General features: G+C 38.5%; 1 protein-coding gene across 1 annotated transcript; it reads right to left on the reverse strand.

Annotated features, from left to right (window-relative positions):
- mfng (MFNG O-fucosylpeptide 3-beta-N-acetylglucosaminyltransferase) lies at positions 1 to 27,706 on the reverse strand. The gene is made up of 8 exons (XM_044339961.1): positions 26,956 to 27,706; positions 15,808 to 15,853; positions 14,303 to 14,405; positions 10,837 to 10,990; positions 4,451 to 4,536; positions 3,912 to 4,077; positions 3,742 to 3,827; positions 1 to 350 (listed from the first exon to the last, which is right to left on the reverse strand). The coding sequence occupies exons 1-8, from the start codon at positions 27,343 to 27,345 to the stop codon at positions 299 to 301; spliced, it is 1,083 nt and encodes a 360-aa protein (XP_044195896.1). The 5' UTR covers positions 27,346 to 27,706; the 3' UTR covers positions 1 to 298.
- Positions 27,707 to 27,992: the final 286 nt, after the last annotated feature.

Below are 27,992 nucleotides of genomic sequence, written 5' to 3' on the forward strand. Positions count from 1 at the left end.
CTGTTTGTAATACAGAGGTGAAGAAGAGGAAACCTTTCGAGATTCTCTTAACGTCCTATTTTCTGAGTTCATGACCTGTTCACTGTTGTAAGCAGGTACAAGTGGCAAACAAAGAGCGAGCAGAAGTGGGACGGTTCAGTCCTCTGCTGTCCAAGGCTTCGTCCCAACTTGCTGCCTCCTCAGTCCTGGTTTCTGCATCTCAAATTCTGCCATCGTAATCCATCAGTTTTCTTTGAATTTAGACGCATAATCCCCCCAAAAAAAGTACTTCACGCTGCTGTAGTCTTCTATGAAGAGCTCAAGGACACCAGCTAGTGAAAGGGTACAGCATGCAGTGGACGGTCTTAAATCTGTGGAAGAGCAAATAAGTTTAATTCTAAAAACTCTGTGATGTTAGAATACATTCATTTCCAAGTTTGATACAGTTTAACATCAATCAATCTCCTCTTGGTTGGTGGACTAAAACAGATAAACGTCAAAGTTTTCCTTTATTTATTACACTGTTGGACTGCCAGGCTGCTTTCTTGTTTTTAAGTTTAGGTTGTATACGAGTACCTTAATTATTTTTTACAACACAACATTCTTTTGAAAATGATCATAATGACCCAACAGACAGGAGTAACACCTGTCGACACATATGTTACGTGTTCATATTGTGGTATAATTTCTCAAGACTTATGATGTCCTGAAGGGAACAAAAGGCAATGCAAAGTGATGATTATCAATATGTTAAGTTTAAACATAAGTATGTACAATTGTTATTAGTATGAAGCATTGTCAATCATAAATGTATGTACACTACACAGAACTTTGTAATCAATGAAAGGTCACATAATATGTTAATCACACTCAGGGTACTGATGAAATTGTAAGCATGTCTGTATTAAACTTTAGTATTTTTTTTAAAAAATAACCTCAAGAAATAATCAAGAAATAAGGTTGAAAAATTGGCAAGAATAACTTTTAAAAAAATAAAGCCAGAAGGGAATTTAGAAATAATGGTGTAAAATGAACCTGAACAATCCTAACAAAAAATAAAAGGAGATATGGCTGAACAGGTGAACATGCCCAAACATGTCCAGGCTTATTTTTAGGATTTCTGCCTTACAACAGCTGATGTAAAGAGTTTCTAATGGTGTAATAGGTCAAGTATGAAGAGGTTGGACAATAGGCGTACCCTATGCATGCCTAAAACAGTATAAAAGAAGGGGCGCTGGTTGTGAACCTTGTGACTCTGACTCTGACTCCTGATGATTCTTTTCCGACACCAAAGAGAAGTTTTTTTTCCTTGAGCTGATCTTTTCCAACTGAAGTCCAAAGATTAATTACGTCAATATTCATGTCATAGTACTAAGACTCAAGTTAAACAAGCTGAACAATACTCCAATTACCAGTGAGATACCTCACCAAAACACTAATCAATAATTCAAGACCTAATTAATTAAAAAAGTCATCCAGGATATTGCTATATTAAAGCTGGTGCTGCTGTATATATAAGAGGTTTGCAGGTTTGCATGCAGAAATAAATATTCTTCACTGCCACAATTTATAACGAGTTGAATCTGCAAATCTACATGTAGGCATTGACTCAGCAAAGGTAGAGGTCAGAGCAGAGTGTATGAGCATATGGAAAAAAGGATGATTGCCCATTGGTGACCTTTATTGACATATAAAGGTAAAACCAGGTGAAATGATCCTTCTGTAGCTCTGACAACAGAATTTCTATGCAATTGTCAGCACACAACAGTAAAGTACAGCATTGCTTTGTTTACTCTCTGCCTATATATGCTACGCAGTATGCAGAGTGAACTGTAGTGTCTGACTGTTTGCAGTGATGGTTAAAAGGGACATTAAGTTATCTATGACTTTGTATTGTCCTCTATCAGTGGCCAGTAGAGACTGCGACAGCACTGATACAGATGATCTGCAACTACAAAAGTAGAGGATGTTACAGCAGCTAAAAATAGTCCAGCAGAAGTATCTAATGAGGGCGTGATGCGGTATTAAAACATCACAATACAAGAATGTTGTTGTTCTTTTTCCTTTTCCTCAGGCAAGGACTTTCTCTTCTTTGTTCATCCTGTTTGTCAGGGTTTTTTTTTTATTAGCAGGTAATTTCAAAAAACTTCAGGAACATTTTAAATATAATTTGTTGGAAAGTCAAGTCATGGACAAAAGAGCAAGTGAATTGTATTTTTTTTTTTAAGGGATTTGAATAAATTCAGCATTTTTTGTCCTTGACAGAGTGTTGCATTTGCTTTTATCATATAAACTGTTTTGCTTTGCGCCTCTCACAAATTATGTTTTAAGCAGGCTACATTTTAAAGGATTTCTCAATATTGTAAGAGGGCATTTTTAAATACTGTTGCTTTTTTTTCTCAAACTCCACTAATTGTATTTGAAGGAGAAAATATTGACATATTTCACATTCACAGTAAGAACTTCTGCACTGTGAAACTGTGTGATTGTAAATGAACCACACTACCTACAGTTTTGCGACATTTGGTGTTTAAAGTGACCATGTTTCTTGATGTATCCTCAACTTTTCTTATAGATCAATTTCTAAATCTAAGTAATTCTGTCTGTACATTTCACATTCTGCTATTTTCTTGACCTGAAAGATTTTTGGGGGAGAGGCGAGGGATTCTTCATGTCTTCCTGGATAAACAGCGCAAAATAAGACGTGAAAAAAGTTTCTGTTTAGAAACCTAACCAACTTTGTTTGCACAGGCAGATGAACGTTTGACCTGCTCCTTTAAGGCTGCGACGATGTCGAACGTAACTCCAGTGGATGGAAACAAATGAAAAGAGCTCACTGCTGAACATTTGTGGTGATACGTTCTTACAGCAGAAGATGGGGAAGGTTGGGAGAGACAAACACATCTGTTGTTCCATTGTGTTACATCAAATAGCTTTTATCTCTTAACTGAACAGGGAACAAGATGAACTGGAGCTGCAGGGGTGTCACTTCTTCAGGTCGGATCATCTAAGAAGTAAAACTGAAGGCTGCAGATTTCTAAAAGCAAAGCAGTCTATAGCGGTATTTCATAAAAATGCACGGTGTACCCAATGCACAGGTAAATCAACTTTAAATTATTGTTAATATTAAGTACTTGTAGTCAATATTTACTGTCTAGAGTACAGTTTTTCTGTCTTTTGTCCTATTTTGTTCCAGAATTTCCCATTTTAGTCCAGCCAAAACTTTTTGTACTGCCAGCTGCACAATCGGTTGATCTGTTCAACACTTTGATCTAGAGTAAGATATTTCTAAAACAACCACAACTGTTCTATTCTAGTGTACCCTGAAGCATTTTGTGGCACTGCAATCAAATGGCCATCAAATTTCTACTTGACTGGTCCATCAAAAGGTATTTTAAAAACGAATGTCTATAATACCATGAAGTTTGTTGTGGACATTCAAGTCACCTAGAGGTTTCTGTGGTTTTTACTCCAGCACCACCCACAAGAAAACTTTACTTGTAAGACTAAGAATATTTGGACTCTAAAGATGTGTATTAAATTGATCATGTATGTTAATGGTAGGGACAAAATATTAGGAACGCTCAATATAATGCACTCCAGTACACCTTCACCACCCACTACCACCTCAATAATAAACATAAAGTAGAATTATAAAGCTTCTGATCAGAGCTTATTTTAATAATTATCAAAGACATGATGTGGGCAGAGGTACGTTACTCATACCCTCTGATTTATGAATAAATGGGAGGACAGACTAACCTGGAAGGGTCTTCCTCCTTGGAGAAGCGTCCTTTCACCTCGATACTGTTCATCTTGTTCTCAAACATCCCATAGCTCAGTGTCACCTGCAAAGGAGAAAACACACACACAGTAGTGAGAAAGTGTGCACCTCTATGGATTTTTCTGTGTGTGAATGTATGTGTTACTACCTGGTGTGGTATGTTTCTATGGCGGATGAGCAGCAGGTCTTCCAAATGAGAGTGGAATAAAGGACAGTGGACCATAGAGATTCCAAGCCTCTTCTCCACAATAAAGCCCACTGTACAGTCGTCAGGGAGACGGATCGTCGCCGACGTCTGCTCGAAACGGGAGCCACTGCAAAACACACACACATATGCATAATTTTATCATTTTATGCTAAATTACCACGTTGACAAAAAAAAAAAAAAGTTCACTGTGATGGATCTCAAGCAAAATACAAGCCTCTTTAAATTGATTTTCATTGCATGCTGGTGCAAACTAAAAACAGTGCCTGAGGGGTAAAAACTCAATCTAAAAACTTATGGTATATTTTGGAAAAATGCAATTTGCAGTTAATGGGCTAAAACTTCAAAAAACAGTGGCGCCTAAAGGAATATCTAATAAAACCTAAATTGCTGGATGAAACGATGGAAGCTGCACTTCTCTTATTCTTTTTCTCCTATTCATACAAAGTACACACACAAATGCAGGTAGTTCTTGTAAATACCTGGCCCAGGGAGCCATCTTCTCCGCCAGCCGTCGACTCAGACAGAATCCTGCTCCTCCTGTAGCGAACCAGAACCGCACTTCCCTCTGAGTGGAAACACACACACAGACACACAGATATGAATAGATACATCTGTGTAGGCACAGACATGGAAACAGAAACAAATTGTATGTTGAAACTAGGGGTGAGAGTTTTGTTCAAAAAACAACAAAAAAATGTGAAAATTATAGGAAAAATATTGAGTCGGAGAACTAAAGTATTGGTGGTCTAAGAAGTTTTCAAAGTTGTGAAACTCTGAAGAAATATAAGGTGTTGTGTAATATTTTGGCATCTGATAGGCAGTCAAACTGAACTTCCTCAATCATATTTCATCTTCCCAGTAGTGCTTGTAGTAACACGCCCCTGAATGTTTTTTGTGATGGGATTCTGGGCACTGCCTTACAACTCTTCCAGTTTGCCTGCTGCCAGAATCAATCTGCGAACATTGCGGTTATGTGGCATGCGTCTTAACCAGAAGGCTACTAGGGTGGGCTGCAAATATGCTTTTTTGCTCTCTTGCCAAGAGTTAGATGAGAAGTCTCAGCTACCAACCTAGCAGCCTCACAGTAATGACAAGACTCCAATAAGTTACTGCTCCTGGCCCAAATCCTGTAAAACCACAAACTGTCATTTTGACACTTTGGTTTTTGTGTGGATTAAACAAACATGTAACATATTAATTTGTGAGCTTTAAAGGTGCTGGTAGGTGGATGTTGTTACTGTTGGACAGAGCCAGGCTAGTTGTTTCCAATCTATATGCTAAACTAAGCTAAATGGCTGTAGCTCATAATAATTCCCAAAAATGTTCATTAATATGCAGATGATACCCAATTATATTTATCAATGAATCCCGACGAAACCAATCAGTTAACTAAACTCCCAGCATGCCTTGAGGACATAAAGACCTGGATGACCTGCAATTTACTGCTGCTAAACTTAGACAAGACTGAAGTTATTGTGCCTTAGAAACACATTATCTAATGATATCTACTAGGCTGGATTATTGCAATTCCTTATTATCCAGCTGCCCCAACAAGTCTCTAAAAACTCTCCAGCTGGTCCAGAATACAGCTGCACGTGTACTGACAAAAACTAGAAAAAGAGATCATATTTCTCCCATTTTAGCTTCTCTGCACTGGCTCTACATGGAATTTAAAATCCTTCTTTTCACCTACAAAGCCCTGAATGGTCAGGCACGACAAGAGCTTTTAGTACCCTATTACCCTACTAGATCCCACTAAATGTGCTCCCAGAATGCAGGCTTACTTGTGGATCCTGTCCACGCCTGTCAGGCTCCTCTCCTGTGGAACCATCTCCCAGTTTCAGTCCAGGAGGCAGACACCCTCTCTTTGTTTAAGAATAGGCTTAAAACTTTCCTTTTTGATGAAGGAAAAGAGTTAGGGCTGGCCCAGGCTTGCCTTGGACCAGCTCCTAGTTATGCTTCTATAGGCCTAGACTGCCAGGGGACTTCTCATGATGCACTGAGCTCCTCTCTCCTCCTTTCCCTCTCCATTTGTACACACTCATGTACCATTAATGTATGTTACTAACTTGGCATCTTTCCTGTAGTTTTTGTGCTTTCTTGTTTCACAGGAGACCTTCAGCTGCAGCTCGCCTGCTGTCCCCGTGGTCCAGTTTGCCACCCTCCGCTGCTGCTATTATTATTAGTCTTTTTTGCCCACTGCTATCACTATTATTATTAGTCATATTTCTATTATTATTGTTGTTATGTTTATTATTGTTGATGTGCTTCTCTCTCTGTCCTCTCCTCCTCCTTCTTTCTCTCTCAACCCAACCAGTCAAGGCAGATGGCCGCCCACCTAGAACCCGGTTCTGCTCAAGGTTTCTTCCCATTAAAGGGGAGTTTTTCCTCGCCACTGTTGCCAAGTGCTTACTCATGGGGGAATTGTTGGGTCTCTGTAAATGAAAGATTATGGTCTAGATCTGTTCTATGTGAAGAGTGCCCACAGATAACCTCTGCTGTGATTTAGCGCTATATAAATAAAACTGACTTGACCTCCAAGTGAAGTGTGTTTCCCTGTACCTCTATTGCCTGCAAAGAGTTTCTTTTATTGTCAATTTGTCCGCTCTTGAGTTCTGTTTACCCCTCAAAAAAACAAATCCTTGAAATACAAAATACACAAAACCTGTATGCTTAGAAATATAAAAAACACATAAACACAGGAATATTTTTCAAACTGATGCAGTAAAAATCTTTCCCACTAAAATACATAATGTGTGTAAGAGATAATCTGCTAACTCTTTGCCATTTCTCAAGTAGATTTTTATCTCCTTCAGTATAAACTGTTTAGATGATATTTTATAAGGAGGAAATGTATCTTTCTGGTGTTGTGTTTGTGTGTTAGTTGCAGCAGTCAGATTAAGAGTTATACACAGAGAACAGGTTGTAATTACAGAACAAATTAGTGGACTGTGTGTTTACTTTCCATTTGCTTTGATGGAAATATCTTGCCTTAGTTTTCTTTCCTTTCATTCTTTTCACACATTTCCAGTCTTCACTTAAATTCTTTGTTTATTTTTTTTTTGTTTACCTCTTCAGCATTAATTTTTCTTTCCTTTACCCTTTCCTTTTGTTATCCTTTTATCATATCGCTAGTATTTGTTTTTTCCTTTAATTTATTAATAACATTTCCTTTCTTTTTGTCCCTCCATTTCTTTCCTTTCCTCTCTCCTGTCTGTCCTCATTCATTTTTTTAACATCTTTATCATTTCCTTTCCTCTGATTCTTTCTTTTCCTCATTTCCTACTTTGTTGTTCGTGCCTCTCTCACTGTTTCCCTTCCCATCCATCCACTTCCTTTTGATTTCCGTCTTTTTCTTTCATCTCTCTTTTTTTGTTTGTTTTAAAGGTAAATCCTTTCTTTTAATTTTCTTTCCTCCCTTTGAATTCCCTCCTTTTTCTTTTATTGTGAAGTCCTTTACACTTCTTTCCTTTCCTCTCTTTCAATTCAATAAAAAATTCTGTATTTGTCCCTGAGGGGCAATTTGCAGAAGCACGTAGAGTAGCACAGTCAACAAGCAACACTATACAGGAAAATTTAAAAAATATATAAAATGCAAGAATGAGCTGCAAACATTATGATAATAACGAGAATGATATGAGAATGATAATATTAGTGCAATAAAAGTATAATGCAGTATACACAGTGTGCATATTGATGGGTAGCCTTTAGGGAGGGTGTTGGTTAACAGGGTGAGCAGAGGGACAAGGATGGCTGTGGAGGTGAGGAGCTGAACAGCCTTGGGGACAAAGGTTGCCCTTCTCCTCTGTGTCCTCCAGCTTGGGGCTTTTCCTCCTTTCATCATTTCATCCTTCTCAAGCCTCACAATAGTGACAGGAAATCAAAAAAGATAGGCGGTGAGATGTAAGAAAACGAGAAGAGGAGACAGTGAGGAGCCCGACATTTTCTCCACCACCCCTCCAAACTCAGCAAAGGATGGAAACGATGAAAAATAGGAGGGAAAGAGAGAAGTGAAAGAGAGCGAACAGTCAGAAAATGGGAACAGAAGGAAGGAGGAAGGGTGAGAGTGTGGAAAAAAAAAGAGTTGGGAAGCAAAGATAAATAAAGCTCTATTTTTCAGTGTAAATGGGTGCAATCAGGGAGTGGAGAATGTGACACGAGGGAGATGAAGAGCATCATTTCAAGAAATGGGCGAGGCAGATTGAGAAACGCAGGGAGAGAGGAGAGGAGAGAGAGAGGATGACACGCTATTCAGAATCAGGATGCACTTAAACTAAATAGGAGCATTAATTTACTGTAAAGCATGTGAACTCGGTGACACACACGCACACACCTGTGAATAGCTGCATGTGTATTCCAAAAACAAACTATCGACCTCCTGCGGTTTGACAACCTCCTTCCCCCTGGGAGTCTTCCTCATTGTGCATGTGTGTTTTTACCACCAATCAATATCCCAACAAGATACTAATCACTCATTGATCCACTTGGGTTCGAAAATCCTCCCCGTGTGAACAAAAGCCAAGAAGCTATATGTTTCCATCCATCCATCCATCCATCCTTACTGCATCTTCCTCTCACACGTCCTCATCAGTGATGAAAATGAAAAAGAATGAAGAGTATGCATTTGAATGGCAGTGGTTAACCTGGCTGGGCTGCACTTTGGCACGAAACCAAAAGGAAGAGACCTCAGCTTTGTTTTACAGTTCAGCGGAGTCCCCACTAGAGTGTCAACCACAAAGAGAAAAAGAGGGCAAGAGAGGGCAAGAAAGAAGACAGGAAGAATAACAGAAGGATAAAAGAAATGTCAGTTCCTTAAAGGATGTGGCTGGCGATTTTCAACTCATGTGCAGAGCCAAACCAACAACGAATTGGATGAATTGATCCTACTTAAAAGTATTGTGTCTGCATCCATAGCCTGATATATCTTATTCTTCTGTTGTTGTCCAAAAACTATTAAAAACACATCAGTGAGCCACACCACTGCACTGGGTGACATGTTCCTTCGCCCCAAAGGGTTTGGGTACAGAAGTTGTTATAGAAACGGCTCCAAAGACTAATTACAGCGATCGTGTTTTCAGTCTCCAGAGGGTACTTCCATGTAAGGTCAACGCCACTGAGCATGTGGTAGAATGTGGTTCCTAGTGTTTCGCTAGCTTGTTTGTACCCTAGACTGTATATAAAGATGGATGTAGCGAGGTGTTACATCATGTGACGTTGGTTTGTGTCAGAGCTGGTTTGATGCCCAGAGTTGCATTGCACTGAATGAATTGAATGGTGTTTATGGGTCAAATTGGACCTGAACATACAGGTTTTGGTCATCATTCTTCTTTAGGAATTGACATTTCTTTTATTACTTATGATAAAACTTAATTTATGAGCCTATAAAGTCTCACGAGAAACGGGACATCGAAATTATGTAAAAGACTTTGTTTGGATCTTAAAACTTTAATGGGATTGGATACTTTTGTCAGTGTGTAGTTTTCATAGGTACTATTACTTCAGTAGAAAATCCCAGTGAAACCTGTTTACAGTGAGGTCTGTGTTTGTTTGTGTTGTTTCCGGAGAGACACAGTAAGTGTACTACAAACTAAATTGCATTCACCTCCATTGTTTTGGGGTCAGAACAGAGATCTCAGCAATGGATATCTCAAAAGCTGGGCAAAGAAAACCAAAACTATACTAATAGAGGTAATTTAGAAAATATGTTTTTGTGTTTGAGCTTATTTTTAAGTGACCCTTTGTGTCGATTTGAGTCAGAGAGTAAAATGGAACAAATGAAAGAGTAGTAAAAGCAAAGACAATCAGTGTGAGCAATGTGTTTGAAACAGAGGAAAGGAAGAAGATGATGGAAAAGCTGAAGGATTTTATAAAAGAAAAGGGGGGTAGGAGATGAGGAATCTCAGGAGGCAAAACAGCAAGAAAAAATAAATATGTGGAGTTGCGTTTTCAAGAAGATAATGTGTCTCTGATGGGTCACCCTGCCTTGAGGAGTTATCAGTCAACATAAATTAATTTCAGTCTGGATTTCAGGGGAGTTTCCGTGTTCTGTGGTGTGAATACAAAGAGAAAATGCTCCAGGGAAACTTTCAACACACTAAATAAAATTGTGTTTGTAACAGTCACTCACTAAACCTTTATCTGCAAAACTGTGAGTCTGAAGTCATGAGTCACTAAAAGGTTAAACATCTTATTTCACTGAACTAACTCATTAAACTGCATATACTCGTTTTGTGGAGGTTGTGTGACACTCAAAACAATTTATCCACAGTTTTACAGCCAACAGTAGTGACAAACATTTTTAAATGAGTAAAAACTAGGTAATAAGTTGATTGATCAGGTGAGATCATGGAGTCTGTGCTGTGCTTCCATTTCCTTTCCCTCTAATTCTCGTTCCTGTAACTCAATAAATACAGAATATAGTTTGTTTCCATTATTGTTAGCTTGCTTTATAAGACCTTTTCACTGGGTTGTGTGAGAGTACCAACTTTGCTTGACATCTGTATGAATAAGTATGAATGCAGTAAAGAAATCATTTATTGTCATTCATGAGAAGCCTAGTGAGAAACATGTTGTAATGGCCTGAGTGCATTTAAGTAACATAGGTGAAAAAAAATGGTTGTAAAATGTCTGTTTAGCTACTTTGAAGCATCAAAAACCTTCAATTGTACAGGTTAACAGCTAACGATACAGTATTGATGTAATAATGTGAACTGAATTTCACTGAAATTCACCAAAGACGTCAATAAGTGCTAAACTCTACTAAACTTCAACATGAGTAACCAAGTAACATGAAAGCTCCTATGTGGGTAAACCAGAGTTCGACACAATCTTTTAGGAATTGAACATAAAAACTGTGGCATTATACCGTTGCATTTCCCTCCAGGAGTTCATGAGCAGTGATGGGCTTGTCCAGGCTGGGTTTGCCTACGTAGATGTCACCATCTTGGGGAAACGCCGAGAGGAGGGAGAGGAGGGCCTCCGGGTTCACGTAGTTATCATCGTCCACGTGACAAAACCACCTGAGGAGCAACAAACTTTGTTTTAATGGTCTGTGTTTCCCCTCTCCTTTCTACTCTACCTCTTGTCTACAAAAAGTCAGATCAAAGATCAAATTAAATTTAATTTTTCTCCTTGTTGGATTCAGTCTTGCATAGCTAGAAGATACATCATAATAAAAATGAACACTTATGGAATAGTTCAACATTTTCAGACTGAGCTTATTTGCATTCTTGCCGAGAGTTGGATGAGAAGATTGATATTATGTGTGTATGGTAAATTTGAAGCTACAGCTAGGTGTCAGTTAGCTTAGCTTAGTATGGCTTTGCTAAAAGGATTATGCTGTCCATTACTCCAGAAGTAGATGAGCATGGTGACAGTAAGAGGCACACAAAAGCCACATGTAAGTAGTTTAGTAGTTAATACAGTTTTATAGGTAGTTTTATGAACATTTATGAAATTTTGTTTGTAAATTAGTCCGTGCTATTAGCTTGTAATCTAGCTATCATGGTAGGGAGCTAGCTTCTTTCTGCCTAATAATGAGTAGCTAACTAGTTGGTTTAATTGTACTTGATAATTGCCACCTTCAAACATTTCTTTAACTAAAAAAAGCTCTGAGTTGAGTTTAATATTTATATAGCTTACTACTTACTTTGAACTACGTAAAGTATGCTTTTAAAATGAGATGTACAGTAGCACAATCTGTCCAACACAATCACATCTTCGATATAGATTTATTTAAATTAAGAAGGACATTTGTGGCTCATTTTTAAGGAACTACCATACTTGTTATAATGCATTATCATCAACTTTTTTGAAGAAGTCGTGTGATTATTTCTGAAAGTACATCGCAACATTTTTTGTGCTTGTGTTATTGCATATTTATGTTGAAAAATAAATGTCACACTGCTATAGAAAGCTGTAAGTACTGTATTTCTGATGAATGAAGAAAAGAACAGCACTGTTTTCTAGAAAAAAAATAGTTATTGAGTGCAACAACTTCAAATTAAATGCTTTTTCCTATAAAAGACATCCTTCTAAAAAGAGTTAAAGTAAAGAAAATAATAATACAGGAATAACAACCGCCCTTCTGTTTTCTCCCTCTGTCTATGAGTTCATGCTGTCCCTTAAAGAATGGATTTCACTGTATTACTTTGTGGGTGATCAAGCTGTTTGAGTTCTTCTGCCACATTAATGAATGGACTGTCAAAGCTTCACTCCAAACCAAACAGACTCTTACTGCAACATCAGAGTCCAAATTACAAAGCTGCTGGTACCAAACTGACATGCTGTCTTGTTTCCTCTGCCATCCTAATGACTGCTCAACAACACAAAAGGCTTCTGTCCAAACCAAACAGCCTCACTTCCCTCTTCAGTCCAAATAACAAAGTGGAACTTGGAACCAAACTGAAATGCTCTTTCATTTTCTCAGCCATCTTAATAAGACAGTCTCAGCCTTAGTCACGCACCAAACACAAGCTGTTGAGCTTCACTGTATTTTCACAAATCAAAAATATGGCCAAATATTAACAACACATTATCCAGTATATCATGGGGAGCAAAATAGCTTCAAGCGGTGTCGTGAGTTGAATCCAAGTCAAACAAATTCCGAGTCTGATACATGCTGACTTCTTCTACTTTTAAGAAACATTACCTTACATTACATTGCGTCACTCTGTAGAGGGTCTTTACATACAAACTCGGTTATGGATTTACAAATAGCTGGTGTAACCTAATCCAGTCTAACAGGATATAAAGACAACAAATCTTGCATGCCAATGCAAGGGCTGCGTCTTCTCAAAATGAGGCAGCCTTTATATAAAGTCTATAGTCTGGCCTTATTGAAGCTGAATGTGAACTAATGTGGCATTTGGATACTTCTCAAGGACTAGCAAAGTTGTAAGTTTTAACGTTCATCACCAGGAAATGTCCCTTGGACAGCTGACAGAGGGAGGACTCAGAAGTTTTATGACACTCAACAGTTGTGACATTTAACTACAATACATCTTATCACTTTTACAATCTTCTGAAAGGGGATTCAGCAAGTAAGTAGAGTATAGTCTGTTTAAAGGAGCATCGTTTCTCTTCTTCTAAATGTGTTGTTTATGACATACTGTACTATATACTGTATACTGCACTATATACAGTATAATGAAATCTTCATCATTTTTATTTGCTTTTATTTAGAGTAAAGTTTAATAATACATTACAGCTATCTACCTGTTAAGTCTGTTTTGTTTTTGTTTGTTTGTTTGTTTGTTTTTGGAGTTTTTTTAGGTATTTGTAAGGCATTAAAGGACCAGTGTGTAAGATTTAGGAGGACCTATTGGCAGAAATATTGGCAGAAATTGAATATAATATTCATACGTATGTCTTAATTAGTGTATAATCACCTGAAAATAAGAATTGTTGTGTTTTTGTTACCTAAGAATGAGCCCTTTATATCTACAGAGGGAGCAAGTCCTCCTCCACAGAGGCCGCCATGTTGTACCACCATGTTTCTGTAGTAGCCCAGAACAGACAAACCAAACACTAGCTCTAGAGAGGGCTTTTCACATTTTTTGTGAGTTTCACGGCCACCGTAAGTTCTCCTACAGGCTTGCAAGGGTAGGAGAAGGTTATTCAGTTTGTTGCAATTTGCAACCTCACCACTAGATGTCACTAAATCATACATACAGTCCTTTATGTAAGAGAAATCACAAGTCCCAGGTATGGTTGTAAAAAAAATCTGTGTTTGGAGGAAGATGAGGAGGCCTCAACAATGATGTTGCACTTTCCATACAAAGTTTTAGTCGGTCAAGGGCAAGATTGAAGGGAAGAAATGCGATGCAGCAAAAGTTTTCATTAGATTTGCTGCCACAGATCCTAGAACTGTTTAAAAAGATATCCTGCTGATGTCCATCTTTTATCCAGACTTCTTCATAGATTTCTATTCCCAGTGATAACACAACCAAAAAATGCAATTTTATGTTATATTTGGACCTTTTCTACTTTAAAAATTTCCATTTTTATATTTGTTCGGGATGATCTGAAGAATAAATTCATCAACAGAAAGCCTAAGAACTGTTTGATCTCTGGTAAACAGCAATACTGATCAGCAACAAAGACAAAACTAAGAATTTCAAAGATTCTGACTGTAGTCGTTGTCACCTGTGTGTACGATTATGAAACCCTTACACATGAGATGATTGACTTCTTTGATTTCCCTCCGCTCACGTCTACCTGCCGCTGTAACAGCCAGATTTCCCCTGCGGTGATCATTAAATTTTGTAATCTTAATCCGATCTTTAAATCCAGTGCGAGCAGGATGATAGACGGACCTTAATCTGTCTCACCTCTTGTCTGAGGCCATGAAGCCGTCGTATTCTGCAGACATCTTGCAAGACAGAGCCTGCTGGCTGTGGTCTGACTGGCAGGCTGTTACCACCATGTTATAACCTGGACACAGAGAGAGAGAGAGAGAGAAGGAGGAGGGTGTTTTATTCATATAACTGGATGTTTTTCAGTGTCAAAGGTGTTGCTCAATCGTCTCTTTGTATATTGCCTCAGCGATACTGTTTCTTATAAACAAGTGATGGCAGTACAATCTGCTGACAAAGATGGGAGGTGAGGGACAGTGCCAGAGAAAGAGAGATGGAGGGAGAGAGGAGAGATGGGAGGGGAGTGTGATAGGAGAGAAAAGAGGGGAGAGAGAGAGCAAGAGAATGAAGGAAAGCCAGAAGAAGGGGAAGGAAGAATGAATGTAATGCGGGACAAGATAATAAGTGTGCAAAAGAGAGAATGAGACAAGAGGAAGAAAGGGAAAATGAGAGAGGAAGAATAAAGAAGTGGGGAAGAAACAGGAAGGAAAAGAAAGCAATGAAGAAAAGACAGAAAGAAATAAAGACAAAGTTGGACATATAGCTGGGTGATATCTCAAATTAATTCAATTTTTTGTTGTTGCACGATGTGTAAAACATCTTCATCATAAAATCAAGTTATTACAAAATGCACAAAAAGGCTCCCTTTAGTAAAAAAGTAACATAGATGGAAGTCGGCTACATTAGCCGTTTTGAGTCACGACAGTCCCTCATAAACTGTGACGTGATTAGTTACACTACATGCACACCTGCTGCAGTTGACAGCTGTCATAACTCCAGGTGGCGAGCTGTCTCTGGCTATCTTGTAATGAATTTAACGGTCGCATCTACGAGGACAGACTGAAAATTACTCTGCACGCCGGTTTGCGTTCTTGCGTCTGTGTTTGTCGATGAGGTTTTATCTCTCTGGTTACAAGAGTGGAAGCACTCGGAGTCAAAGGAGTAGTTTCCAGATTCTGCTTCGTTCAGTTTGTCTCCAGAAGCTAAAGGTAGATGCCGATATCAAGCTAATGTCTTGTAAAGAAACACAAACAGCAGCAGATCAATTACTGAGTGGACTTTTCTGCTCTGTGCTGAAACAGATTATTAAACCGGATGTGCTCTACCTAGCTGAAGCATCTGGTACTGACGGTCAACTGGAGTTACATTCAGGTAACTACTGTATTTTATGTATAATGATGATAAATATGATGTTTAAATCCTGAGATTTTTTGGCCATATCACCCAGCCATAGTTGAACATGCTTTAAAACATCAATTCATGGCCAAAAGTATATAGACACCCCATGTGTGATTGGTGAACGTGTCGTACCAAAAGCATAAAATATCTGTATGTTAGGATTTCCTTTAATTTGAACCATGAAAAACAGCCCCTACACCAAAAGCACACAAAATGTGTGTCCACAAACTTTTCTGTGTTCCACGTAGAGCTTAATCTATATCTAAATTGGAGTGTAAATTAGATTCAGTGTTGCTTCCTACCTTCTGAACGTAAATCCTCATCCTCCGTGTCTGTGAAAATGAACGTCTAGACAAAAACAAAGAAAAGAGATTTAAACACACACACATACACGGCTTTTGATTATATCCTTCTTCTTCTTCTTCTTCTGCACATCCGTAACAAAACATCCTGAAAGATTCTTCATTAAGGAGAGAACACACACACACACACACACACACACACACACACATACACACTCATATAAATTGGATCGATATCGTTTTGAATGGAGCAAATTCGATGTGACAAAAACAAAGTTCCCACTGTGAGCTAAGAAAAAATAAGTAATTGCAAACATGTACTCACACACACACACACACACACACACATACATTTATGGGCCAAAGTGGTCAGAGGATCACAATATGGTTCTCTGATATTTGTTCTCTGATATATGAGTCAAATAAGTCTAAGATCACACACCTTTTTGTCACAGCCTGTTCTTACAGTCATGGATGGATGGATGATAGACATAAATAGATAGATAGATAGATAGATAGATAGATAGATAGATAGATAGATAGAATAACACTGGCCTCTGGTGGTGCAAAGTTGTAAAAACACTCAACCGTTACAGCTCATATGAGTAGTAGATATATATATATATATATTTTGTCTTGTGTGTGTTTTTTTAATCCTTAAATAAAGTTATAATGAAATGATAATGATTGACATATATTAATTGTACTATTATGTTTGTCTTTCTCTGTCCAAAAATAAAAACATAGCATTACTTGCCAATAGTTGTACATTGACGTAACTGTTTTTGATTTTATTTTCAATAGAATTAGAATGAAACTCAATGACACAATGGAAAAACTGAGAGAAATTCCCATATATTTGCTGATTTCCTTGGAAAAAAATGTATCATATTCCTTCCTTCTTTAACTCAAATGCAAAATCATTCAAAATTCCACCACCTTTCAGTAAATCCAGAACAAACTGAAGTCTTGCACCGGTTTCATCAGACACAGCAGACTTTAAAAAAAACCCTACAGTGATGCATGTATCACTGAGACTGGGGACATTTGAAAAGGCGACCCTTACGGCGTCACACTCGGGCTCCTCTGCCCTTCAGGCTGAACTGCGCGGCGTGTCCGACTTTCCAAAAATGACCTCAGAGTGGCACAAATCACCCCATAGATAAGATACAATATGTTTTATTCAACTCTTAGAAATGAATTTATATGCCCCCCCAACTTTTGGTTGGAAAGAAAGAACGCTAAAATGTTGTCAAATATACATTTTAAAGCATTTTAAACAATCTCTGTCTAAGTGACTACATCATACAGGCCTATATTACACTGATATGAGGTACATTGACTTGCCTATAGTGAGAAAGAGAATAATGGTGCACAAAAAAAGAACAGGAAATACCAGAGCTTATTGTATATGTGACCTTCAATCTGTCTTTATTTGATCCTACTGGTAAGTTTAGAAGTGGGAAACACAATTTATTATATGCTCAACTGCTTCTGGTAGTGATTATTTTTATTGATGAATATTCTTTTTATGTGGAGATGTTTCCTTTTTCCTTCGGGGCTGCAACTCTACTAATTTTCTTGCTTGATGACTCATTTTGTTTATAAACTGTCAGAAAATAGTGGAAACATGCCCATGATAATTTCCCAGAACTCAAGTTTTGGTACACAAAGGGAAAGAACAGACCAGTTTATACAACAGACAAACCAATATGAAGAGGGAAAACCCTTGGGGGAAAACAGTCTGGAATAAAGTAGATAAATAAACTAATTTTAACTTTTAATCGTCTGTGTTAAAAATTCAAAATGTGTAATCAGCAAGAGAGTTTAAAATGACTGAAGGTTGTGTTTGGAAGCGTGTGTGAGAGCATCGTTATGTCATTATGTGAGGCTGCTGTTTTCAAGTGTATCAAGCCTAACAGTCATCAGATTAGTGCGGACCAAAAAAAAAGATGCTTCTTCAGATTTAGTCAGCTCAGGATGTGATCTCATGACAGGCACGTTTCTGGTAATACTGTATGAAAATGACTTGTGCAAATGTTTGTAGTGGTGCAATTACTGAGAATTAACGCCCAACTCTAAACTGCCACTTATATGTTGATGTCATACAGTTTCAGGACCAGAAATATTCTTTGGATTGTCCTTCATGACTGGAACAAGATAAAGCAAAGAAAATGAGAATATTATTCCACAATCATACACCAACTGTTAACTATTTGACCCAAAAATATGAGAAATATCAGCACATTTTAAAAAAATAAAAGCCAAACAGTGGCACAAGATAGATACTGTATTTATCTCTCTGCCTGAAGATTTAAAATGTTATCAAAATATGATATGTAGTGGATTATAAATGGAGAGGGACGTGGGAAATATGAAGACAAGATTGACACACAGGCAGAAGAGTGTGTGAATTTGTGTGGGTGTGTTTTAAATAGATAAAAATAGCAAGAGCAGAGATAGTCAGGTTACGTGTGAAGTGACCAGGGTGTGAAACTGAATTTCCCACCATAGAGAGACACTGAGTGTACAATACGTGTGTCAGCAAACATGTGCCTGTCAGTGACGGTGTGTGTGTGTGTGTGTGTGTGTGTGTGTGTGTGTGTGTGTGTGTGTGTGTGTGTAGACATGCAGTGAGACAGAAACTTTCCAGACTAGCTAACAGGCAGCACCAGCTAATGACCGTAATCCCTGGATTACATGATCAGATTAACAAAATATCAGTCGAGGATACCTTTTTAAAAATCTGTTGGCCTGTTATTTTATATGGATGACAGCTACATTCATTATTTTATAAACTTTTGGCAAAAGATCAGGAAGAAGAGTGGAGACAGAGAAACGTGGATTAGGAAAGTGTGTTTGTGAATAAATGAGTGGCGAACAGGTGACTTTAAGTGTAATTAATTCATGGCGAAGTTATTTAAATCACCATAAAGGCAGATTTAAATGAGACAAAGTTGTGATTAGAACTTCTTGTCAACATATGTTTCACTCATTCATCAACCTTTATTTACTCAACGAGAGCAGAATCCCTCTTTAGCATGAGCTTCCTGTTTACACGAGAAAATAAATAAAAGTGTCACAAAACAAAAAAACAGACATTTAGACAAACATTAAATCTTATAAAATGCAGCTAAGAAACAAGGATACAATCATATACAGATAGGAAGAGTTTCAGTTCATTTTGCAGTCCGCCGTTTAAAGGCTTTTACCGAGTTTTGTTTTGAATTTGGGGATTTCCAGAATAAAGCACCTCTGAGATCTAGTAAAGCAGTGACTTTGCTTAGACATCAGAAGGGATATAAGATATGTAGGCTGCTTTTCTAACAGGGCTTTATAAATAAATACTAACGAGTGCAGGTGTCCTCTGACTGACAGAGGGACAACTTACATTCTTGTATAAGTAATATGTAGAAATACACAGTGAAGACGGTCTCGGTGCCACTTTTTGTTTGTGTCAAGTTGTTCTGCCACCAGCCAGCAGACGGTGACAGAGCTACTGCCTCGCTCTGATGTCAATGTGGTTGTTCGTGTACTTCTGCTTTTGTGAGGAGCAGTTTTAAACCTGCATTTTCTCATTTTTTGGCCACTTGGGAGCAGCAGAAACAACCTATGAACACAACACGGACATATCATCCCCCCTTTTTGAGTTGATTATGTTGAACATGTTAGCAAACAGTTTTACTTCCACATCCAGCGGTTACGGAGCAACATTATCTTTCATTTTGGAGTTGTGTTTCTGTCCACCGGGTGATTTCCAACTGGTATTTTGGAGACATACAATCAGTCATAGCTGCACTGATCAGTAGTTTTAGATGAACAATAGATCAAATGACTACTTGTGTGTGAAAGAGCTCAAACCCACAGAGAATTATTACCAACTCTGTATTTCCTCTCTGCTCTACAGGGCTTTATAGCATCCTTTAGCTCATTGTTTTGAGCAATGAGCTCAAAACAACAGAAACTTAACTGTTTGGTTCAGTCTCACCTCTCTCATTAAACCAATTTCCAAGTTTTTTTGCGAATAAACTCTGATAAACCGACTGTAAACTACCCGGCCAGCACCAAACATCAGACAGACAAAGTTAGCGACTAGCAGCTGCTAAAGAGCCAAATATTTCCCTCAAATGTTGGTGGAGACCAAAACAGAGCTAAAAGGAGAGTAAATCTTGGGTTAACGTTCATGAAGCAGCCGGAAACACGACTCCAAATGATTGTTGCTCTGTGTGACTGTGTGAACAGGCAACTGTTTGTTGACACTTTGGCTATAACAACTGTAGAGGGTGTCAGTGTTTATAGGTTGTTCTGCTGCCCCCAAGTGGCCAGAAAAAATCTGTCGACAGAGTTTTAAGCACATAGTTAGACACAAGTTCATACAGTAGGTTTATGCATATTTTAATTAGGGGATTATGCTAAAATTCTGCTTATAATTTGGATTATGCTTGTGATAAAATACTGTATAAACCCCAAATATTGAATCTATCTGTTCAGTATAAATTTGTAAATCTGTCATTTATTAGAGGGTTCAGATTTGAGTTATGGTTGTAAGCATCCACAGCATTAATGCAAATCAACAGAGTGTCCTCACAAGTAACAAAAAACGAGTGTGTGTGTGTGTGTTTTTGGTGTGGGTGCAAAGCTGTGTGCTTAAGCTGTGTGTGTTTGTGTGTGTGACTTTACATTAAAGTGCCTAATCTCCATAATATTCCCTCTACTGCACTCTGAAAGAAAGGCTATTTAAGCACACTGTTACTGTACCAACCGCAGTTCATCCATCAACTCTTTATACTCTCTCTCTCTCTCTCTCCATCTCTCTGTGTCTCTCTCTCTCTCTCAGCGACATCAAGCAGACTCTAAATCTTCACTCTGGTCATTTTAATACCGATCAAGCTCCTCTCTTCTCTCTCTTCTTCTCTCGTTCTCCCAAAGGCCTTGTTTTATCTTCGTCCAACCCTCCCTGTCATCCCTCCATCAGCGAAGCAGGAGGAGGAGGAGGAGTAATGAGATACCTGGATCAATCCTCCCCACCGCTATCACCGCCACAATAACCTCTTCCACCTACCTCTGTAAAGCACCATGAGAAAGAGCTACCATCACAATTAGTTTGCTCTCCTCTGACCATAACTCACACTAAAGTACCTCCACTGAAATCAGTCAACCTGCGCTGAGGAACAAAAATGGCGGATTGTGGGCTCGCAGCAGCTCGTAAACAGAGTTGGAGAGGACGTTTCACTGAGGTCAGGCGGAGGTGCATAAATCTCAGCTTGTTTTTCACCCTGTTAAAGCACCATTAAGTAAGATTTGTACTGCTCCATAGCACAAAATGACTGTAATATATCTCAATATGGTTTCTCATCAATACTTCAGCGATTCCATGGCTGTGTGACGGGAAATCTGGCTTTCAAATCTGGCGTTCGGACCCTCGCTTTGCTCCACCGGGGCGTTTTAAGGCGCCTCAAGGGAGGTTCGCTAAGAGTAATTGAGGGTAAAGAGAAAATCTTTATATTATTTAATCACTATATCCATGTAGATTTATCCAGCTGCTCAAGGGGATTCGAGCCAATGATCCGACAGTCATAAGATTTTATTCACAACACGGCACGGTAGTTATTTATGTTTGCGTCATTAAAATATAGTGCGGTATCTGACAAAATTGTAATATAAATCTAAATATAATGTAATTGAAAATATAAAGTGTGCATTCTACCATCTTTGCTCTTAATATATAGACATATAGAGACCTGATAGAACGACAGCATGGGTCTCCAGCTGGATTTGAACTTGGCAATTACGTATATTGCCTCCCTCTTAAGCCCCTTTGGTTTATGTTGCATAAGGTTTTAATTGCATATCCTGCAAGACCCACTCATTCAGCAGTATTTTTTTTTTAATGCTTTTGCCCACAGTTTTATCTTGTAAGACTTTTGACAGAGCTGTTTTTCAAAGTACTCATAAAACAACTCAAGAGTTTTGTCATTTTAAACTCATAGGGTTAATATCCACTCATTTAAAAACAGAGACAGAGTATTAGTTGCAAATGTGTCACACTAGAAAACAGTCGCTGTTGAACTGACAACTGAGAGCTGCCCTCAAAAGTCACTTACCACTACTTTAAACCTCAAACTGACAAGTGTTGACACGGGCGTTTTAAGTCGAGATGAGCTTTCACATTCAATAAGTAACTACCCCACCATTGTTTCTCCCTCTGGGGCGAAAACACTGCAACTCTACAGTCTAACATCATTTCATACGACAGTAGAGCCCGGAGAGCAATAAAAGCCATACCAGACTGTGTTGTTTGCATGAGATTACGATACAGTATGATTTTTCTAACTATGTAAATCTTTCTTAATCCATCACAGCTGGTACCAAAATAACACCTGCCAATTGTTCATACCGAGGTTTGTTTCACATTCCATCAGATACGTTACGACTGCCAGCGAAAGTAAAAAGCAGATGATAATTTAACAACATCTGTGTGTCAAGTACAAGAATGTCAGATGATTTAGCTGCACTGACACTTTTCTCAGAGATAGACATTATCTTATAGCTAAACTAAACCTCAACAGGAGGAACCAAAAGACACAGTAAAAGTTAAAAAACAAGTTATTTGAATGACAAAAAAAATGAACTCTTTTGTATTAAATATAAACAAATTGACTGTTTTCTTTCCATCATGTTGGAAAATCAGTAGGCTAACTAACTAGCCCTCTGTCCTGCAGGGTTCATCATTTTAGGACTTTATTTTCAGAAAGCAATTCAGGATTTTTGGTGATTATTTTAACTATTATAAAACATGAAAGTGATTATCTCCCCTGTTTACTATCTACTTCCATCACTGGAGCTGTGTGGAGTCAAGAACACTGTGAGTCACAGTGGTGTTTGCAGTTTCATCTAATCCAGTCCTTTTTTGGAAAAATGTGTTATTTGTTATTGAAAGTCTGTAAGAGCACAAAACAATAAATTGTAGGCCAGTTTGAATTTGGAGCCAAATATAGAGTAAATTAACACCCCCTCTCATTTTCTCATCATGCTGCAGTGATGTAGAAGTCTACTCCAGGATGTGTCAGCACCATTGACTGTATATAAATATGGACGACACGTCTCCACTTCCTACCGCTGTGCAAAAGTGAAGCAAAAGTATCAGCTGCCACCTTGCTTGTGTGGCGTCATTTGGAGCCAGTAGAGTCGCAGTATGCCCGCGGGACACGCCCCCTCAGCTGTCCCGCCGTCTGACACATTGGTTTGAGAGCAGCTGTCACAGCTGTCAATCATGATGCCACGCCCCCTTTTTATATAATCAAATACAAAACTTGAGATCCTTCTAGTCGGCCTCAAAATAAATAGAGAAATGCTGTACAATAATCTGGGGAAATTAATTAAAAGGTTACAATTCTTGGCGTCACGTCCCACATTACCAAAGTGACGAAAACATCATTTATTCACCTTAGAAACACAGCTAAAGTACGACCACTTATGACCTATAATGCAACCAGCCACCAGGGGGCGATTGAGATATTTTGGGGAGCTGTGATGACGTCCATCTTTATATACAGTCAGTACATTGTGACATCACTGTCGGATGTGGTTACAGTTGCGACAGATCACACGACTGCGGCAAAACTGAGTGACTTTTCACCAGGCTGAAAAGTTACCCTTTAATAAAGCAATAACTCAATGTAATTTATTGTCTTTTCATAAAATCATATGTAAAATATAATCAAAAATGTATGAATAAATATTGTATAAAGATCTCAGAGTTAAAACAATTGAGTGTGGTATCAATCTTTTCATCTAACTCTCAGCAAGAACGAAATTTATTCCTTTAATTTGGCATATTATTAACATCAGCCCTGCTTCCAGGTTTCCTGTCTGACATTTTCTCTGATGAATGTACTTAACCATTAAAATGCTCACTTAAGATTATCTCCATCTCAATCAAAGAGATTATTTTTGTACATGGGGCACCGCTGAGGTTTGTTGTAAATAGTTCAGGGATGCCGTAGTTAGACAGGGGCTCTAGATCAGGTACTGTTTTTACTGTTTGACGGCTGAGAACAAGCTTTGAGAGAACTGCTTTTAAGAGAACGTTTCCTCAGGAGTGCTCTTATTTCCGGTGAGTTAGCTATTTAACCCCCTGAGCTGGTTAGAAGTGACTTTTCACCCTGCAAAGCCCTGCGATGTGTGAACGTACGTTGGTGTGTATGTGTGTGTGTGTGGGGGGGGAGCGTGGGGGGTGGAGGTGAGAGGGTGAGATGAGGTTCAGTCCTGTTCTGCAATCTGGCTCTCCACTTCCTGTTCTATGAGCGGCTTCCGTTTCAGTATTGTTAACAGAGTCACTGCATGGCGGCTGCTTCCCCTCGGCCCAGACAACCTGCCTGCACAGCTTCCTGTCAGTCTGTGTGTGTGTATGTGTGTCTACGTTTTCTCATATTGTTGCTCTACATCTACATCTTTGTGTGTCCATGTGGTTACAGAAAGTATACACACACACACGCATACACACACACACACACATATTATAATTTACATATGTGTGAAAGGGGAAGATGCTATCAGTGTCTTCCTCTTTCATTGTTATTTAAATCATCACTCTTTAGAAACAGAAAACAAGAACCTTATTCTCGAGATCACTGATCCCGTGTTTCTTTGAACGACATAGAATTAAATGAAGTCAAGTGTATTTACAGAGCGCTTTCGAAAGACGTGTTTGTTACAAAGTTGTTGACGAAAAAACAAGGGACTGTGCATCGTAGTCGGTGTGTGTGTGGAAGGGCGAAGGCGTCAAGGGTTGCCACACAAAGCTGTAGTGAAGAGGATGCAATATAAACCAGTGAAGCCACTTACAGCAGATAACCCAGACGGGAACAGTGATGGTCATATGATGCTAGTTGCTATGATGCAGGGGGGGGGAGGGCTAGTCAACACCCAAAATTTACACCATTTCACACCATTTTCTATAGAGAATACATGAAAACAGAATGACCCTCACATTTTTGTAAAATACACATAATATTGTTACTATGAAGGAAATTATTTGATGATGAAAAAGCTCCAAATTTTGTGTAGCAAGACAGACACTTTACTACTGCTACCCTCCCAAATTGATTGACAGCTCTTTTCACACATAGACTGACAGTGGACAACGCCTGAAAGTTATCACTGTCTGCTAATGCTACTGCTTTTATTGCTTCTAAAACATGCCTATATTTTGTATAACGACCAATAGAGAAACACACAAAATACAGATTTTCCCAAGATAACTACAGTAAAATCTTCAGTATTCTTATATATGTGAATATACTTAAGGTCAAAATATACTGAGGTCAAAAAAGTTGCGTATTGGCTCTTTAACCACCATTCATTTACATACAGCATGACTATCGGGCAGTGGAAAGTACCTAAAAGATATTCAACAGCACTGTAGTCTGGTTTTGTTACATCATTTTACTGAGGAACATGGTCATTATTAAGAAAGACTTCAATTTGTAGACATCAGTCTTTACATTCATCAATCTTCAGCATTCTTCAAAGTCTCCGACACATTTTGGGAGCTGAACCTCACATTTTGGGCCTACATATACAAAGGCCAAGGTTGCGTTTTGGGACGAAACCTTAGAGTATGGCACAGCTGAGTATCATCACAGTCAAACTCATAATCACGATAATCAATAACTGTCTTCTTTCTGTACTATTTCTTTAATTTGTTCCAGGTTGGACTGTGTTTTAGTTTACGTTGTAGACAAAATCACATATTGAACCTTTTGAATAAATAATCAATGCAATTGACTGAAGGATAAACATACTTTCAGATAATATAGCCCAATTGTCATTAATTTAATAAATATTTAGTCTTTTTTTTGTCATTTAAGCCAAACTGTGTACCCTGAAAGTATGAAGTCATTAAATTATAACAATATGAGTCCAAAACTGAAATATTTCCCAATCCTCTGTTCTCTTATTTGTTATGCAATAACACATTTTCTACAGTATTTCATGCCAATGACTAACCTTAGAATTCAGTTGACCTTAAGGAAAAGAGGGGTGAAATGGGTGACTGGTGCCTGGAATGACCAGAACTATTGTGCGATCAACATCTTATTCCCGACACAACAGCAACAGCAATCTGCCATCAACTTAATAGGGACAATCTGTAAAACTGATGGCAGAAAAATGACATAACCCGAGGATAAGGCTTTCTAACAGGTTTGCTACTGTCTGACAGAGCCAAAAAAAAAGTTCAGTCTTGTCAAATCTTTCACAAAAAAACTGATGACTTCACCTTCTCTGGACTCTTTAACCCAAACTAAACCCTGACATGGTGATTATATTGTACACTCTCCAGTTTGAAAACTCAAGTTTTGCTATCAAAGCCACAAACATGATATTGATGCCAGCAAGAGAGAAGTTGCAGTTCTGCTTTTTCAGATTGACAACAAGGTGTCAACAGACTGCAAACAGAAGCCATTTAACAGTAATTTAATACATTATTGCTTTTCATGTCATCTGCAATTAAATCAACCAAACAAACAACCGATTAGACATTCAGGAAGTAAGATTAGGCCAAGTCTATCAGAATGATAGACATCAGTCTTGCAGCTTCAAAAACAGGAAGGAAATGCATGTTTTCGTTTCATCAGTAAGCTCACATGTCTTCTTCGGTCAAATGATAGATCAGATATATGAAATCGACTGTGATACATGTATAAAATGTCTTGAAATTAGTTCAGGAGTTGCTTTCTAAACCCCGAGCTGTTTAAGCATCAATATGTGTCATCCAGACATGTAGTATTTGGACATATTGAAAAGTGACACGTATACAGGGACTGGTAATTATTAGGTTAGCTTTGATCGAGAAATATGAGTTCATGCAAATATATATGTCCAGATTAGTCCAAATAAAATCACTTCTATCCATATAATTAGCTCTACTTTATCAGGGTCTTTCCGTTTAGGGTCATTTTGCGGTCACAGGGAGATCAACAGCCCACTTTTGTCAAGTCTATAATGATAGAAGTCACTAAAAAGCTGCTAATGAATGGAATCAGATGGTTTTCTACTGGGATGGGAGATTATTGTGGTGCAGCAAGTGTCTTTGGATGTAAGCAGCAGGTGGATGTCTAAAACGTATGTGAAAGAAACACTCACGTGCGCCTTGGTTCTGGAGATCCACGTCTCCAAAAGGAGCGCGAGACGCGTCTTGTGGAACCTCCCAGTGGTCTTCACAGCGATGAAGATGTCCTCCTGCTTCAGTTTTGCCCGGGTGACATGTGCACCCTCGGAGGCCGGGGGTCTTCCGTTCCCGATCTGTGGGTTACCATCGCTGCTGCTGCTGCTGCTGTTCCTGGCCGGATTCGGTGCGCCCTTGGCCGCGGAGGGAACCTGCTGGATGGAGCGCTGGAGCGCACCGGGTGATGGATGGTGAACCACACTGAGTTTGGGAGGGCTGCTGGTGCGTAATTGAAAATCCACGTACAGAATGATGAAGAAGGTGAAAATGAAGACAGGCAACCTCCGACGTATCCATCTCTTATGCATGGTAGAACAAAAAAAAAACCTTATTTAGATTCCGCAGAGCATTAAAATCACGTCCCTGCTTCTGTCATTTAAACCCATCTTCATTTTTTCGTATGTTGTTGTAATTTCGTGGCGATTTCCCATCACCTCTGCGTCTTCCTTCTTTCTTACGTTCTCATCGGAGTTCCTCATTAATTAACTCATAATGAGCCTTTCTGCAGACTGGTTATCAGATTAATTAGTCATAAAGCTAATCACTTTTTTAGACTTTCGCCTGTTTTGAATGCAGCTGCCTGACAAGATTGATTTCCTCTAATTTTCTGAGTGAGAGACTCTGTCACTCGCATATATTTGACTTTGTCACAGTCGCAGCTCTGCCCACCAGGTTTGTCACCAGTGTGTCAAGCTAGACGGAACAAAATAATGAAACTTCCTGTCTTAGATTTCAAAATAAGCCGTATTAGCGAGAATTATGAAATTCTTCCGGTTATAGAAACCTATATGCTTTAGATGAGGATATTGTGTTATTATATTATGAGTTGATATTATATTTCCTAATGACGTCTACATTAACAAGTCTTTTGCTTTGTTTTGTTTGTTTGTTTGCTATTGGTTAAACTTGAATGAGACTTTCTCAGTCATGGAAACACTTCTGTTTCACTTCTGAT

This window comes from Thunnus albacares, chromosome 3, assembly GCF_914725855.1.
Source record: "Thunnus albacares chromosome 3, fThuAlb1.1, whole genome shotgun sequence".
Classification (NCBI taxonomy): Eukaryota; Metazoa; Chordata; class Actinopteri; order Scombriformes; family Scombridae; genus Thunnus; species Thunnus albacares.

What these genes read in the sequence shown, in the direction of transcription:
- mfng (XM_044339961.1), bottom strand. Translation starts at nt 27,345, where the DNA reads ATGCATAAGAGATGGATACGTCGGAGGTTGCCTGTCTTCATTTTCACC. An exon ending in TCTCCAGAACCAAGGCGCAC is followed by an intron (nt 15,854 to 26,955) that starts GTGAGTGTTTCT and finishes GTTTTTGTCTAG; the next exon opens with ACGTTCATTTTCACAGACAC. An exon ending in TGAGGATTTACGTTCAGAAG is followed by an intron (nt 14,406 to 15,807) that starts GTAGGAAGCAAC and finishes CTCTGTGTCCAG; the next exon opens with GTTATAACATGGTGGTAACA.